We start from the raw sequence: 18,064 nt of genomic DNA, 5'->3' as shown, positions 1-18,064 counted from the left end.
AGGCACAGAAGATAAATGCTGCATGTTCTCACTCATCTGCAGAAGCTAAAAAATTGATCTCATAGAAGGAGAGTGTACAATAACGGTCACTAGAGGCAAGGAAAAGTTTGGGAGAGGGGATTATAGCCAAAGGTTGATTAATGGTACAAAGTGCAACTAGATAGGAGGAATAAGTTCTAGTTTTCTATAGCACTGTAGGGTGAGCATAATTAACAATTTATTGTTAAATTACTGATAAGTCTAGTGATGTTGCAGGGTACAAAATATACATACAAAAGTCAGAGACGTTTATATGCATTGATAATGAACTATCCGAAAAAGAAAATAAGAAGGCAATTACATTTCCAGTAACAACAAAAAGAATAAAATGCTTGAAAATAAACTTAGCCAAAGAGGTGTAATACCTGCACACTGAAAACTATAAAACACGATGAGGAAAATTAAAGAAGACACAACTGAATAAAATGACTTCATACTTTCATGGATTTAAAGAATAAATATTGAAATATTCATAATACCCAAAGTGATCTACAGATTCAAGCCAATCCTCATCAGATTCCATGAATCCCAATGGCATTTTTTATAGAAAAAGGAAAAAAAATCCCAAAATATTTATGGAATCACAAAAAAGCTCAAAAAGCCAAAAGAATTCTGAGTGAGAAGATGAAGCTGGAGGTATTAACCTAAAAAATGAGAGAAAATATTTGTAAACCATATATTTGATAAGGGGTTAATATCCAAAATATGTAATTAATTCATAGAACTCATTGCAAAAAACTATCCAATTAAAAATGGGCAAAGGCCCTGCATAGGCATTTTTCCTAAAAAGATATACAAATGACCAACAGATGCATGAAAAGATGTTCACCATCACGAATCATCAGGGAAATGGCAATCAAAACCACAAGATACCATCTCACACACATTAGCATGGTTTCTATCCAAAAGACAAGAAATTGTAAGTGTTTGCAAAGATGTGAAGAAATTGGAACCTTGTGCACTATTGGTAAAAATATAAAATGGTACAGCCTTTATGAAAAACAAAATGGAGGTTTCTCAAAAAATTAAAAATAGAGCTACCATATGATCCAGAAATCCCTCTTCTGGGTATATATCTAAAGGAAATAAGATCAATAGATAGGCACCCCTAGGTTCATTGAAGCATTATTCATGGTCACCAAGATAGGGAAACAACCTAAATGCCTGTCGATGGATGAATGGATAAAGAAAATGTGATATATATACACACACACAAAAGCTATCTATCTGTCTATCCATCTATCTTTCTATGTTTTATAAAATATACAATGGAATACTATTCAGCCTTTTAAAAAAGAGAGAAATCCTACTCCTTTCAACAATACGGATGAACCTGGAGGACATTATGCCTAGTGAAATAGGCTAGACACAGAAACACAAATCCTGCACGACCTCACTTCTATGTGGAATCTAAAATGACTGAACTCACAGAATTAGAGAGTAGAATGGTGGTTGCCTGGGGCAAAGTGTAGCCGGGGGATGAATGAGTGAGAAGTTGTTGGTCAAAGGGTACAGAGTTTCAGCTATGCAAGGTAAGTGAGCTCTGAAGATCTAATGGACAGCATGATGACCACGATTAATAATACTCTATTGTAGAGAGGAGTCCGCCTTTATCTGCAGGGGATACATTCCACAATCCCCCGTGAAAGCCTGAACCCATGCATAGTACTGAACCTTGTATACAATATACTATGCTTTTTTTTTTACAATGCATCCATACCTATCATAAAGTTTAATTTATAAATTGAGAGATTAACAGGTACTAATTATAAAATAGGACAATTATACCAATATACTGTAATAAAAGTTGTATAAATCTGGTCATTGTCTGTCTCTGAAAATTCTTATTGTACTGCCGCACCAATTTTTGGACCCTAGTTGACCACGAGTAACTGAAACTGCAGAAAGCAAAACTGAAAAAGGGAGAAGCTGTTGTACTTGAAATTTGCTAAAAATTTGTATCTTAAGTGTCCTCACCAGCAAAAAAAAAAAAAAAAAGAAAGAAAAACCTGTTTCCTACCCCTCAAAAAGTTTCTTGTGCTCTCCCTTTTTACTCAAATAATCTCCCCGCCCTTAATCATTAGTAGGCACTGGTGTGCTCTTCATCCCTATAGCTTTGCCTTTTCCAGAATTGCTAATAAATGAAATCATGCAATATGTAGCCTTTGAGTCTGGCTGACTTCAATACCTTTTTATTTTAAAATTCTAAATATGATCTTAAATCTATGATGGATATGTCAATTACCTTGAGTATGGTGGTCACTTCACACTGTAAATATATATATTAAAGCTGTACATTTTAAATATACACAGTTCCTATTTGTCAATTATGCCAATAAAGCTGGCATAATTAAAAATAATTTTTTAGTAACTACGTAAAATTTTTTTAAAAGTAGGTAAAATTTAAAAAAACTACGTAAGATTTTTTTTAAAATTTTTTTTAAATGTACATACAATTAAAAAAATTTTTTTTAGTAACTACGTAAAAATATATTAAATATATTGACACAGAAGAACCAGATTTCTAAAAAAACAAATTGGGTAATCTTATTTCCAGTAATTAAAACATCTGAAAAAATGAATATGAACAAAGATACATTGATACCTTTAAAATTTTAAGATTAGCCGGGTGCAGTGGCTCACGCCTGTAATCCCAGCACTTTAGGAGGCTGATGTGGGTGGATCACCTGAGGACAGGAGTTCGAGACCAGCCTGACAAACATGGAGGAACCCCGTGTCTACTAAAAAAAAAATACAAAAAAAAATTAGCCAGACATGGTGGCACATGCCTGTATTCCCAGCTACTCGGGAGGCTGAGGCAGGAGAATTGCTTGAACCTGGGAGGCGGAGGTTGCGGTGAGCCAAGATCGCACCATTGCACTCCAGCCTGGCAGCCTGGGCAACAAGAGCAAAACTCCATCTCAAAAAATAAATAAATAAAATTTTAAGATTATAGGTAGAATTTGTCAATGAGAAAATTATTGAAAGAAGCCAGACTCAAAAAGTTACATCTTACATGATTTCATTGATAAGCAGTTCTGGAAAAGGCAAAGCCACCGGAATGAAGAACAAGCTGGTGGCCACTCAGGATTAAGGGCAAGGAGACCATCTGACTACAAAAGCACAGCACAAGGAGTATCTGAAGTTAGGAAGCAACATCTCTACTGTAGTGGAAGTGCCTACGACTCCAGCCATCCATACAAAACCTACATAAGACAGAGTTCTCAAAACTCATGGAAGTGCACATCAAAAAGAGTGAGTTTGCTGCTTGTAAATTTTTTAACATTTAAGACTCAAAAAGCTATGAAGAAGTATTGATACACACAAGACCAATGAAGCCGAAAGATTATAAGATCTGTGAAGGAACTCAGACCAAAAACAGTGCATGTTGTATGATTCCATGTACATGAAGTGCTAGAAAATGCAAACTAATCTATACTGACAGAAAGCACATCAGTGGTTGCCTAGAAAGAAGGAAGGGGACAAAGAGGCAGGAGACAGGCACTTAAAGAGGTAAAAGGAAACTTTCATAAGAGATGAATCTGTTCATATTTTGATTGTGGTGGTAATTTTCTGGTTTTCACAACTGTCAAAAGTTACAAGTTGTACATTTTAGATATACATGCTTCTTATATGTCATTTATACTTCATTAAAGCTGTTATAATAAAAATAAAAATATACAAGATATAAAAATACAATTAGGAACAACTTAATAGAATAAGGCATGTAATAATGGAGGAATATGCACTTTTTAACTGCATGGGGATCATTAAAAAAATTGACCATGTATTAGAGTATAAAGTAGATCTCAACAAATTTCAAAAGATTTTAAAATCTCTAGAGGATATAATTTGATCTCAATGCGATTTTCATAGAAATCAATAAAAAAATGATTACAAACTCTTCATATCTATAGAAAGTAAGGATTCAATTGGCCCACTTTTACTGTGTCACAAACAACCTGAAAATTCAATAGATTAAAATGACAATCATTGATGATCACTCATGTGCTGTAGTTTGGCTGGTGTTTCAGCTGATATAAGCTGGACTTGGCTAGATGGTGAACACTCAAGCTGTGGGCCTGGTAGGACTTGGCCACTCCTGTAGGTTGGGCTCAAATCTGATCAACATCTATTCATTCAGGGGCTCACCCTAAAGAACCATCACTTACTAAGGAAAAGGTAATCTCATAGTGACCACAGGGATGTGGGAAGGAAAGACTAACTGCATGGTCCTATTGAAGCAATTAACTCCCTATTGTCTGCTAACACCCATTGTCCAAATCTAGGGACATGGCTGAGCCTGATATCAATGGAGTGAGGGGAAATGGGGAACTGCGCCTGAACTGGGAGGGCAGTGAGTGGTGTATGGACACTGAATGACGACATGATTAGGATCATGTAAAAGACTCTCTAGCAATACAGCAGCACAAAGTAAATATTCTTGAACATTAAATTAATCTGCTAACAACTGACAAACTTACCAAAAGGGAGACATTAAAAAGAAAAATGGGAAAGACACAAATAATGAATAAATTATTTAAAAGGAGATCTCCCTAAGACCCTTCAGCCATTAAAATTAGAGTATATTCAGTAGATTGAGGTGGGAGCATTGCTTGAGCCCAGGAGTTTGAGGCTACAGTGAGCTATCATCTCACCTGTGAATAGTCCCTGCACTCCAGCCTGGGCAATATAGTGAGATGTTATCTGTTAAAAAAAAAAAAAAGTAACAAAACATTAAAAAATAAGATATTATGGAAACTTTGTATTTTAAATTAGGTGAAGTGTTTAAATTCCAAGAAAAATATTCAAATACTGACATGAGAAGAAAGAGAAATCCTGCATAGTCCTTATGGGCAAACTGTGAACAGCAGGCCTAGGCTCTTTCCCTATAATTAATCCTGGAATAATGACATTGCTCTTATTTTCCTCCAGCACTGCCTCCTTAGAATGGACTTAGATCAATGAGAAATGCTGCATTTCAGGCATTGTTTATTGTGAAAGCTTTGCTTGGGGGATTGCACCTGAATTGGGAGGGCAGTGAGTGGTGTATGGACATTGAATGAAGACATGATTAGGACCATGTAAAAGACTGTCAGGAAAGCAAGGCAATGACCTTCCTGAACTAACATGGACATGGAGCTGCCCTCCAGTGTTGTAAGATATTCTGGATCAGACAGTGATACATGAACATGCCAAGGTGAGCCTCGTGCACATTAATTTCAATTCCCAAATAACTATCCTCCTGAATGGTGGTGTGAAATGTTAGACTGCTGCTGCTGGACATCTCTCACCCCACCAATAACACTGAAAATGCTGAACATGCTTTTGCTTTGTCCTTTCATAAATCTAAGTTAATTTAGAGTCAGGTGAACATCTATTGTGCCTGTAAGTTTTATTGCCCAGAAGAATCTGCAACTGTTGCTGGTGGCCATGCAGTCCTCTAATTATCTGTAAAATTAAATTAAAATTTTTAAAGATTTTTGCAAAGAAAATCCCATGCAGATAGTTTTTCTGGAAAGTTCTGGCAAATACTTAATGAGGAAACCACTCTAACCTTACACAAATTCTTCCAAACAATAAAAAATGATGGTTCATTCTCTGTATCCATCAGTGTCCCTGCAGGAAAGAAATGGCAAACTCACATGGGACACCTGAGGAGAGTTTAATGAATGGCTCTTGGCTGTGGGGTGAGCAAAGTTAAAAGAAGCCAATAAGAAAACACCCAAGGCTAGCAAAAGCAAAATATCTAAAGGGAGATAAGGAAAAGGAGCTATTACTACAATGAACTGAGACCAGTAACTGCAGGAAAGGTCAAGCACACGGGACCTTTGACCATCAGTAGAGGGGTGCAGCTACTGTCAACCTGTAGCCCTAAGGGAAGTCAGCTGGGAGTGAATTACTTCATCTCACCCTCCTCTTCCTTTTCATTTCCCGCCTTATCTCCAATGTATCAACCCACAAAAAAACAAAGGGCAACGTAGCCAAATGACGCAGTCCAGAAAAGGCCATGTTCTGGGGTATGGAGCAGGTTGGGGAAAGGGTAGACTAGATCTCTTAGAATAAATGGAAACCGCCAGTGCATCCCCTGATTCATTTAATGAGGCTGGTATAATCCTGACACCAAAATCCAACCACTCAAGACATAGACAAAATGTTCCACACAATATATTAGCAAAGTCAATGAGATTATATATGAAAAGAATAATGATACCGATTAAGGCAGATTTATCCCAGAAATGCAAGCCAAGTTTCACATTGAAAAATCATCTGATATACTTGAACACATTAACAGAACTAAGAAAAAACTATATGCACATTTTATTAAATGTAAATAAGATGTGTTCTAAAATTCATCATCTTTCCTTTTTTAAAAAAATGCTCTTAGAAGACAGAAATAAAATAATATATCCTTAATCTAACAAAGAGTGTCTACCAAAAGTATCCTACATTAAACTTCCTATGTAATGGTGAAATATCAAAAGCTATCCTTTTGAATCTGGATGAAGGGTATCCAGAGATACTTTTTAAAATTTTTGTAGCTTTTCATAAGCCTGAAACTGTGCCAAAATTTAAAAATTATTATAAAATAAAAAGCTGTCAAGAACAAAACACAAACAAGAAACCCTTCCCCTTGGGTTCAGATACTAAACAAAAAAGCCTACTTTCACCATTGTTACCCAACACTGTATTAGAGATTCTACAATGCAATAAAGCAAGACAAGTAAAAATCTGAGGATTGAAGAGGAATAAACAAATAGGCATTAGATAGAGTTATATATAGTCTTAGAGCATCTACAGATAAAATGTTAAAAGTTTTTTTAAATGCTGAATACAAAACAATATAGAATAATTAAAATTTCCTATACAACAGCACATACATGTATAAATGTACACTTTAAGAGAAGATACCACCTACGATGGCATTAAAATAGCAGGTGCCCTGGAATAAATAAATTAATACATTCATATGAGTGGTACAGAGATACATAGGTAAAAATTATTGAGAAAATAGGGAAGACCAAAATAAATGGCAACATGTACCAGCTTTATGGAGAGGAATACTCAATATTATCAAAATTTCAGTTCTCTCCAAATTGAATTCAACAAGCTGTTTCTAAACTTATATGGGAATGCAGAGGGCCAAAACCAGCAAAGACACTCTAGGAACAAGGCCAAAGTGGAAGGACTCCCTCTACCAGAGTCAAGAACTAAAGCTTTAGTGCGTAGTCAACACAGTGCCACATTGGCATAGAGACAGACAAACAGACTAGTGAGACAAAATAGAGAACTCAGAAGCAAACTACGGCCCTCTATGGTGAACTTGATTTTTGACAAAGAGGACACAGAGCAGTAGAATAAAGATTATCTTCTCCTAAATGGTACTGGGACAACAGGATATCTAAATAATTAAAAAGTTATTGGACTCTTACCCACACCTTACACAAAAGTCCATTCCATGTGGATTATAGACCTCAATGGACAAGGCAAAATAATAAAGACCTTACAACTCTTTATGTAAAAGAATATCTTTATGACCATGAGATAGGAATGTTTTTTACATAAACAAAATGCACACATACACACACCACACCCCGAGCAGAAATATAGCATTGATAAATTTAATTATAGTAAACTTTAAACTTCTTTTTATTAAAATCATTAAAACATACAAAGCTAATCCACAGTGGTGTTGGGGAAGACATTTTCAACAACTAACCAAACAAGGGCTCTTACCAAGAATATAGAAAGAACGCCTACAAATCAGTCAGAGGTGGAAAAAATAGAAAAGAACATGCAATATATAAATGGGAAGAAAGATTCCATTCACATTTCACTAAATGACGAATAAACACATGAAGAGGCCTCAACCTCATTACACCAGAAAATGCAAATGGAAACCACAGTGAGATGCCCCTGACACCTATCTACCAGATGGTTCACACAACACTGACGATACCAGATTGTGGCAATCTAGAGCAGCAGGAAATACTACAGTGTGGCTGGGGAAGTGCATTGTACAACTGCTTTCAAGGTTTCCTGTTTCCTAGGATAGTCAAGAATATGAAGGCCTTATCACCTAAAATTCCACACATGGGCACAAACCCCAACAAATGTGAATATAAACGTGTACAAGACATCAACATATGAAAGCTCCCTACAGTGTTGTTCATGATAATAGAATCAGTGTACCAGGGTAGACTTAAACAATGGAGATAACAACATGGATGAATATCAACAACAATGGGGAACAAAAAAGTAAGATACGGGAGAACAGACACATTACGATCCCAGCCATATAAATTGTAAAAGAGCAAAATTAACGTTTACTGTATATGAAGATGTTTAGGTAGAAAAACCATCCACTGAAACAACAAGTTAACGGGTGCAGCACACCAACATGGCACATGTATACATATGTAACAAACCTGCACGTTGTGTACATGTACCCTAAAACTTAAAGTATAATTTAAAAAAACCATAAAATCAGGACAGTGGTCTACTCTAGGAGGTGAGGCTGGTGCCTTGAGGGGCTCACAATGATCTTTCTTGAACTGGAGGGCGTATTGTGAGGTTTGCATTACAGTAATCACTTAAGATACACTTTACATGGTGTGTACGTCTCCATACTTGTGTTCTATGTCACAATAGAAAGATGATTAGAGGTCAGGGGAGGAGGGAAAGGGAGAAATGGGAAGTGAAGAAGGGGAGAAATGGAGAAGGAAGAGGAGAGGCAGGAAGACTGAGGAACAGGGGGAAGAGGGAGAGAACAGGGCAGGGAGGAAAAGACAGGAGAGGACAGGGAGGGAAGAGAGGATGGTGATATGGTTTGGCTCCGTGTCCCCACCCAAATCTCATCTTGAATTGTATGCCTATAATTCCCACATGTGTGGGAGGCACCTAGTGAGAGATCATTGATTCATGAGGGATTTTCCCCACACTGTTCTCATGGTAGTGAATAAGTCTCACGAGATCTGATGGTTTGATAAGGAGAAACCTGTCTTGCTTGGCTCTCATTCGGTCTCTTGCTGCCACCATGTGAGATATACCTTTCACCTTCCACCATGATTGTGAGGCCTCCCCAGCCACGTGGAACTTTAAGTCCAATAAACCTCTTTCTTTTGTAAATTGCACAGTCTCAAGTATGTCTTTATTGGCAGCATGAAAAGAGACTAATACAGATGGGGAGAAGGAGAAAGGGCGAGCTGCACCCATGTGACCTGCCTGCCCCAACTCCTCCACAGCTGGGTCGTCCTCCCCACCCATCCCACTCCTCCACCATAGATCCCTCTGCTGTGGGACCACTCCCTGCTCAGCAGGCTCACCAGCTCCAGGCCCTTCTAGAAAGCCTCATCTCACAAAAACCTGTCCCAGAACTCTAAGGTGAACCTACAGTTGAGGGAGCTCCTCTCGCAGTATAAACCTGGCTCCCAATTCCCAGTGCAGGAGAAAAGCAAAGCGGGTGAGCTGGGAGGAGTGCAGGATTTGGGGGCAGGCCATTCTCCAGGTGCCAGCCTGGCCGCAGAGCCAATGGTGCCTGGCAGAGAACCACAGGACTTGGTAAGCAGAGGCCAAACAGGCCCCAAGGCCAGATTTGAGTGGGAGCCAATGTGGCCACGTGGGCAAGAGGCCTGACTAAACAGCCCAGGAATCCCATCTACACCACTGGGTCCCTGGAAGATGCTCAAGTTCCCCAAACAACTGGGGATCAGAAGCAGGGGATTAGAGTCACACTTTATCTTAGACACCAGCCCCAGCCCTGTCTCACCTACAGAGAGACCAGGGCACGGACCTGTCACAAGGAAGTGATTCCTGCATCACAGCACAGGCTGGAAGCAAGGCAGGAAATGGGGACTGGCAGATGCCACATGCTGTGCCTACAGGGCCACACCCAGCTGCACTCTTGCCCCTACCCTCCCCATCCCAGCAAAGCCATGCCCCATGGTTTTCCCCCTGGGTCCAGACCCCACCACCCCAGAAGCCTGGCTGAGGTGTCCAAAAATCCTCTGCAGGATGCCCAAGTTCCTCAAACAACTGGAGATTAGAGTCCCCTCTAGTGACCTCACCTTGGACAGCAGCCCCAGCCCTATCCTCAGCCCCAAGGACGCCAGGGCATGAGGCTGTCACAAGGAAGTGGGTGGCTCAAGGCCAGTGCCTGTGCCTTGGCTGAGGGACAGGGCTCAGGTCAGTTTGCTCCATAATTCCCTAGACCCTACAGACCCCATTCCACGCTCTGCTGCAGCCCAGTGTGCCGCACGCTGCTCTGCTGTGCCATGTTGTGTTGTGTCGAGTTGTGCCGTGGTGTGTGCTGCGTCACTGTTCCTGCAAACTCCCTGTCCGGGAGCTCTAGGGCCCTGGCCTCTGAGAATTCCTAGCCCCGAGTCAGCCTCAGGCAAGGCCTGCATTCTTGCTGCCTCCACTTCCCTGGCTCAGTCTTGCAGCCCCCGCTGACCCCTCTGCCACTCACCTACCACCCATCACCGCCACTTAGAAGCCAGAAAGCAGTGGGAGCAGTCTCCCCGACCCCTCCATTCTCTGCCCCCTCTGCCCCCTCACTCCATTCTCCAGGACTCTCTATCCTAACATGGCTCTTGAAAATGCCCTGACCCACCCACCAGCCCCAGGGCACTTCCTGCCCAGGTGTTTGGCACAAGAGATGCCCCCACACCGGCCCCATCATGTGCCCTGGAGGCCTCGAGGCTGCAGCATGGGATGCCTGTCTGGCCCTGGACCTGCCCTGGGCCCTGCTGTCTGCTGCTGCTCACAGGGCAAAACCAAACAATTGCTGTCCTCCCTCTGAAACGGTGGCCATGAGGGTGCAGGGAAGGCCTCGCGTCCCTCCTGTGCCCAGGCCCCTCGCCCACACATTCTGGCTGGCTGCATCTGCTGCCCAGAGCCCTTGGTCACAAGGCGCATAGCCCGGACCACAGTGATGACAAGGGAGGCCCTTCCTAAGCCTAGAGATGGTCTAAACCTTCATGGAACTGCTGGTCCCAGTGCCAGCCAGAGTCCCAGGTGAGGCTGAGATGGCTCAAAGTGGTGCACGGGAGATGTCTGATATCAAACCCTCTAGGGAGGTAGATGATGTCTCCAGCCTGGTGACTTCCCTGGCCTCCAACCACCACCACCCCCAGTGTCCCCAGGGCTAAAGGTGCAAGCTTGCCCTGGCCCTGGCATAGAAAGTGCACGATCTGGTCATGTCATGCAGGTGAGGATACCTGTGTGCCAGGTAACCTCAGGTGGGCATGGTGGCTCTTGTGGGGCAGTCCTGTAACCTGCAGTGTGGTGGGTGGGATGGATGCATGTGACACAGGCAGGAACTTCCTCTCATAGCACTTGAGGACCCACATGTGTATTGGGTGGGGCTGATGGGAGTCACAGGTGAGTGGCTGGGCACAGGCAGGTGATTGAGTGACAGCTACACAAACCCCATCACTGAGCATGTCCCTCCCAGGGCAATGCAGATCAGCCACTGGAGGGACATGCTCCTAGCCCTGGGAGGCCCAGAGGGGCCTCAGGTCCTCAGGAAGCCTCCTGGCCCTCTCTACCCTCAGAGGACCCCCCTCCCTCTAGAGACCCCTCCAGCTGGCTCCACCTGCAGCTGTGGGGGTTGAGAGGGGACACAGTGCTCTGGGGTCCAGAGAAGGAAGGAAGATGGAGGGAGGGCGGCCCTCTGCTCCCAGGCCCTCTATTCCCTGACTCTGCTGTTCAGCCCCACTGCGGCCCTCTTGGAGCCCACACCTTTCAGCTGCAGTCTCCCAGCCTCTGTCCCCAGGACGAAGCCCACTCAGACAGTGCTTCTCCACTGTACCTGGCTTTTCCCCCTGGGGAGGGTCCCCAAATGGTGTAAAGTGAGGAAACATCCCCTGTCCCTGCCCTGCTGGGTCCCCACACCAGGCCTCCCCCATCTCTCCCTTTCTTTCTCAGACACAGACCCAGATGCAGAGGCAGAGGCGGCCACACAGCCCCTCCCAGCCACAATCACAACCTCATATTCATATAATCACAGACCCTCCACCCCACACAGTGGGTGGAATCCTGCCAGCGCATTCCACTCACACGCACACAATCCCATTCTCACGCACGTGCACCCAAGCCTCATCCCGCACACACAACATGACAGGCCACAGAGCCGGCTGAGAGTCTCAGCACGCATGGACGCCTGCACTGCGCAGGTTGCAGCCCAGGCTGCAGGCACCACAGGTGGCAGGGACGACACAGCAGGTGGCCGGCCAGGGAGTGGCAGTGGTCTCCATCCTCCCTGCTCAGCCACAGCCCCTGCTTCAGCGTCTGCCAGTCCAACTGTCAACTCATCCACTCAACTTTACAACTGGAATGTGGGGGCGTTCAGGGCCCTGCCACTGGTGACGGCCACTCTAAGTCCTACCCAATGCTGGGTAGGTCCTTTAAGAGGCCCAAGTCCTGGGCGCTACTATGAGGTTCTGTACGTGCACAGTGACGGCTCATGCCTGGCCGAGGTGAGCCCACTCAGTCTGGGTGGCACAGCCTAATCTAGGAACTGCTCTGCGGTTCTACATGGCTCTCAGCAGCCCAGTTAGTGTCCTCTGCACCGGGCGTGTCCCTCAGGTGCTCCTAGCCAGACCCTCCCTTGACAAAGTAGGGCACAAACCGCTATTGGAGCGGCACTGGCACCCGAGTGTACAAGCGTCAGCATCCCTGCTGCCTTCCCCACCCCCAGCTGTCCCCACCTGCTGATTCTGCCCCTGGGGTCACACTTACAATTTAGGGTCCTGTCAGGAGACAAAAATCACGTGAGTAACATCAGCTCCCTCATATGTAGGTGCTGGGAAAAGGGCTTGTGGGGTGCCTGTATAAACTGGCCATAAAAATATGGGAATAAGTTGTGGAAAGCCACAAAAGGCCTCTGAGGAGGAAAGCCTCCTAATTGCCATCATGTTCCCATGCTCAGAGCAAGACCCACTGTCTTCTCTGTAAACACTGTGCTCAGGGAGAAAGACACTTCTTTGAAACACTGGAATGTGGACAGACGTGCAGGCTCCCAGTTAAGGCCGCTCCTACTAGCTACTCTCCGATAAGTTAAAGTTATGCTGTTTGAGCATAAAGGAGACTCATTTAAACTGCTATTGCTATAGATTATGCCTGTGACGCACTGCCACCCTTTCGCTGTTTCTCCCTGAACATCTGCTTCTTAGATCTAAGGGATTGTACTCAATAAATAGTGTGGAGACCAGAGCTCGGCGCCTTTTGCAGCCTCCACATTTTGCACCGGCCCCCTGGCTCCCCACCTTTCACTCTTAACTTGTCTCTTCTCAATCCTTTGTCACCACCAGACTTCGGGTACCCTATGGGTGGTGTTGAGGCTGGTCCCCAACATGTAGGGTCCCTTCACTGTGTCACATGTGTCCCTAACACACTTGCTACATCTCATGTCCTTTAGGTTCTGTGTTTTACTCCAGATAATGTTCTTTTAATCCAAATTACAGTTTGCTGATTTCTCAAAAGTTGCACCTAATGTACTATCCATTCAGACAAACATACTCACTTAGCAAATGTTTGTTGAGCCAGCACTCAGTGGCAGATTCTGTGCTAGGGCGTGCCAAGTGCAGACACACGTTTGCCAAGACACAGGGTCACATGTGCATGCACACTCAGACCTGCAGGCTTACACCAGTGTTCAGCCTGCTCCCAATCCCAGGGAGCTCCAGGGAGGACAGAGAGAATGTCACAACACCCAACCCCTCCCACTGCATGCTGAGTCCAGTTCCTGATACGCTGCCACCCCAACAGCATGGCCCAGGGCCGAGGGTCTCTCTGCAGACCTGCCCTGACCACATTCACACACACACACACACACACACACACACACACACACACACACACACACACGAAGAGGCGTGTCCCTTGTTCAGATATACATAAAGCTCACCCATCGCCAAATTCCCTGCCTGTGCCGCTGGGACCAGACTCCGCTGTCATGAGGGTGACATCCGCTGCCTGTGCTCTTCTGCTGGCTCTGATCTGCAGCGTCCAGCTGGGTAAGAAAGAGGTGAGCAGGGCTGGGAGGAAGCGGTGGCCCTGCTCCTTCACTCTCATCACCATCCCAAGGTCTCATTGGCCATGGGAGGTTTCGCTGAATTCTGACCTCCTCTGCTTTCTTATCTCACCTCATCCTCCATAGGGGATGCCTGCCTGGATATCGATAAACTGCTTGCGAATGCTGTGTTTGATGTGTCCCAAGACCTCCTGAAGGAGGAGCTTGCTCGTTACAACCCCAGTCCCCTGACAGAGGAGTCCTTCCTCAAGGTCCAGCAATGCTTTGCCAATGTCTCCGTGACAGAAAGATTTGCTCATTCAGTTGTTATTGTGAGTGTGCCCGGGAGGACCTGCACACACTACATGGCCACACGTCCCAGGCTTGCACTTCCCTGCACTTGCCTTCCATCCTGCTTTCCACGTTTTAAGCAGGAAGCCACATCCCAGGATGCCCAAAATCAGATGAAGTTCCCCACCTGCCCCAACAGGGCCCTCCTGCCTCACCTCTCCAAGTCCTCGACCCAGACGCTGCAACTCTGCAAGGGGAGAACCTCTGCCCCTGGTGCCCGGGAGAGGCCTAGGCATGCAGGGAACCACGATCACTGCACCAAAGCACTGATGATGAGTACACAGCAACACACACTCACACAGGACGCTGTTAACAGCAACACACACACCCCATGCCTGCCCACACACATGCATACACGTGTTACACCAACACATGCAGAGTCACACTCAAGCAGGAGGCACAACCCACATCCACCATCTTTGTCCAGAGCCTGGGATCCCCAACAAGCAGACACACTCAAGGAGCTCCTCTGAGCTCGGGGATCGGGCAATAACGATGAGTCTGGGGAGCCTTTCACAGAGGCCACCGGCTCCTCTCTTTCTTTTTCCAACAGAAGAAGATCCTTCAGAGCAACGATTGCATAGAAGCAGCCTTCTGATCTGAGGACCCCTGCAGATCAGATATTGGCCCTCCTGCCTTCCTTGGGGCTCCCCACGTTCCTGGCCTGGCTCTGTTCATCACTACAGAGACCCCAATAAACACCTGCAGCTCAGTTCTGTGTTCTGGCATCTGTGTGGGGTTGGCTGTGACCGCATATGCAGAGTGTGACCAGGGTCCCAGTGTGAAAATATGCGACTGAGGAAAAACTCTACAGGTGTAGCATAGACATGCCTGTTTTCTTTTTGGCGGGGAGGAGGGTGGCTGGAGTGCATTGGCGCGATCTTGGCTCACTGCAGCCTCCACCTTCTGGGTTCAAGCGATTCTCCTGCCTCTGCCTCCTGAGTAGCAGAATACAGCCACACACCAACACGCTTGGCTAATTTTTGTATTTTTAGTAGAGACAGGGTTTTGCCATGTTGGCCAGGCTGGTCTCAAACTCCTGACCTCAAATGATCCACCTACCTCAACCTCCAACGTGCTAGGGTTAGAGGCATGAGCCACTGTGTCCAGTCGATATGCCTGTTTTCGGAATCCAGGAAATCAACCTTAACACACTTCTCCATCTCTACCTACCCAAGCCGTCCTTTTTTCTCCCCCTACCTCTACCCCACAACACCTCAATGCAGAAGCTCCAGGGCTCCCCAGGACTCGGGATGCTGGAGGCTGGGAAATCACACCCCCCTGGCTAAGTCACAAGCCTCAGCGTCCCCATAAATACCTGCAGCTCAGCTCTGCTCCTGGGGCTGGTGGGACCAGGCAATCTGCATGAGGCCATGGGTCTGTGTGGCCATGTCACCATGACAGGGGACATTGACATTGAGGTCACAGGGAACGAGTGCCACCCTCAAACACGGCCCCTCTCTCCCACCTCACCCCTCAGTTGATTTCATCCTCGATGGAGGTCTCAGTGGCCTTCAATACACTGATGAGGCTCCATCAACTCCTTCTGGGGGAGGTCCCTCCCCAAACCTCAAGCCCTTTCCGCAGGCTCCTTGGACCTCCCAGGCGGTGGTCGCCTACCCCTATCAGCTCACACCGCCCTAGACTCCTCCCTCTCCCTCCCACCCAGGTGTCTCTCAGATGACACCCTCCAAACCCTGTCCCTCCCTCCTGCTCAGATCAGCGAGACCTCCATCCCTCTGAGTCTCCCTGCCTCCAGCCTCACTCCCCTTCCATGGGAATACCAGCCTGGATCTTCTTTCTTCCTGGATCTTTGAGAGCTCATTTCCCTACAAGTGCAGACCCACCCTTCAGCAGGGCACACACGGCTGGCCAGGACAAGGCTCCACTGCTGACCACCCTATCTTTGCACTCCCAGATTTCCTTTCAACATTCTTCTCCTCCCTCACTCCCACTGCCCAAAATGCCCTTTCTCCCTTCCACCCATTCTCCTTGTCATCCCTCAGCCGTCATCTCCTCCCAGGTCACACGTTTCAGTCCCCCATCTCAGGACACATCATCTCCCCTCTGTCCCCAGAATTGGCCTCATTTAATGCACTTTCCATCCCAGTCATCACCCATCCACTCAGCCAGGGAAGAAGTGTCCCCTGCCACACATCAGGCCCTTTCCCAGAGCCGGGCACCCAGTGGAAAACAAGGCAGGTGACGGCCCTGCTTCCCTGAAGTTCACATCCAAGGTGAAGAGGGGGTTGCAAAGCTCAAGAAAATTATAATAGTGATGAGAACCACAAGGACCACCCAACAGGGAAATGTGATCAGGCGGGACTGGCTTGAGGTGCCACATTGGTCAGGTGGTCCCAGAAGGCATCTGAGGAGACACCATCTCCCCTGAGTCCTGAAGAACCTGAGGCAGCCACCAGGTGAAGGTCTGGGGCAGGGAATGCGGCATGATGAGAAAGGATTTGTTGTGTTGGAGAAATGGCCAGTGCAGCTGGAACAAGGGGCAGCAGGGAAGGAGGTCACGTCAGAAAACGAGGCAAGTGCCAGGTCACGCAGGACCTTGCAGAAAGGTGGATCCTTTCCATGTGCAGTGAAAAATCCTGGGAGGGGATGAGCAGGACTTACGAGGTCACACTTTCCCTGTTGGAATAGAGCAACGGGGGCGGCAGTAGAGGCAGGAAGACCAACTGGGAGTCCCTATGGCCGTCCAGGTACACACCGTGGCCTTGTCACAGTGCAGCCCTGGAGAGACACGAGGGAGACAGAGGCTGGGGCAGCACTGACAGCACCTGCTGTTGAATTGAATATGGGGAGAGGATGTGGAGAGAAGGGGAATCAAAATGATCTCATCACATTTGGGCTGGAGCAGCTGGCTGGATGTGATGCCACTGCTGAGAAGGTGAAGCCTGGGGAGGAGCAGGTTTAGGGCAAAGATCCAGAGTCCCATGCTTGCCTGGATAAGTTTCCCACATCCAAGACATCCATTAGCTATCCAGGAGGACGGGACACAGGGGGTGTGAGACGCTCTAGTTTGGAGCTCATGGAATAGTTGGGCCTGGAGACAAAAACATGTAAATTTCAGCATTTCAATGGAATTTAAATCTGTGGAGCTAAAGAAAATAATACAGATCATGCTACTTATTCAGTCTCAATTAAAACTCAGCTTGTAGCAATCAAAGATGGAGAGTTTCAACCAGAAGTAAATGAAAAGAATTAGAAATGCCCTGAGTAATTTGGACAAACATGTTATTGATATAAATACTTTGAGATGCAAAAGCATTTCACATGTGTTTGAAAGAATAAGGAAAATGTTAGAAAATAATTGTCACTGAAGATGAGTCTACCCATGATCTGTCAGTTGTCCTGAAATTGAGTAATTTCTTAAAATGACAATGTCCTGTGAGAGTTTACTTTAACTAAAATGCTTACGATTCTGTTATTCTTAATATGTGATGATCTCTGTATTGTTGGTATAAGGAATTATATTCCCTACTTGTATGTTTCATAGAATATTGAATTTCAGCCATAACTTAGTAATATTAACCTAGTACTATATGGAGCTTCTCCGGCACCCACAGAAATGCCTCATCCACATCCTCTTCAACAAGAGTCTTGCTGCCCAAATGTAGGAAGTGCTGTCTCTGAAACAGATGAAAGAAT

General features: G+C 45.5%; 1 protein-coding gene across 4 annotated transcripts in view; it reads left to right on the top strand.

Annotated features, from left to right (window-relative positions):
* Nucleotides 1-18,064, top strand: part of SCGB2B2 (secretoglobin family 2B member 2) — a 101,073-nt gene that overhangs the window by 69,193 nt on the left and 13,816 nt on the right. The window contains exons 3-5 of one of the 4 annotated variants that reach the window (XM_063600126.1): nucleotides 11,968-14,057; nucleotides 14,201-14,385; nucleotides 14,958-17,914. The exons of the other annotated variants lie outside the window; for them this stretch is intronic. Of the exons in view, the coding sequence (XP_063456196.1) occupies nucleotides 13,811-14,057; nucleotides 14,201-14,385; nucleotides 14,958-15,002 (477 nt within the window). The 5' untranslated portion in view covers nucleotides 11,968-13,810 and the 3' untranslated portion in view covers nucleotides 15,003-17,914. Of the gene's footprint in view, nucleotides 1-11,967; nucleotides 14,058-14,200; nucleotides 14,386-14,957; nucleotides 17,915-18,064 lie in introns of those variants that run through there. 4 annotated transcript variants of the gene reach the window in all.

Source organism: Pan paniscus, chromosome 20 (genome assembly GCF_029289425.2).
Source record: "Pan paniscus chromosome 20, NHGRI_mPanPan1-v2.0_pri, whole genome shotgun sequence".
Classification (NCBI taxonomy): Eukaryota; Metazoa; Chordata; class Mammalia; order Primates; family Hominidae; genus Pan; species Pan paniscus.
This window is presented reverse-complemented; position numbering and strand designations above follow the sequence as displayed.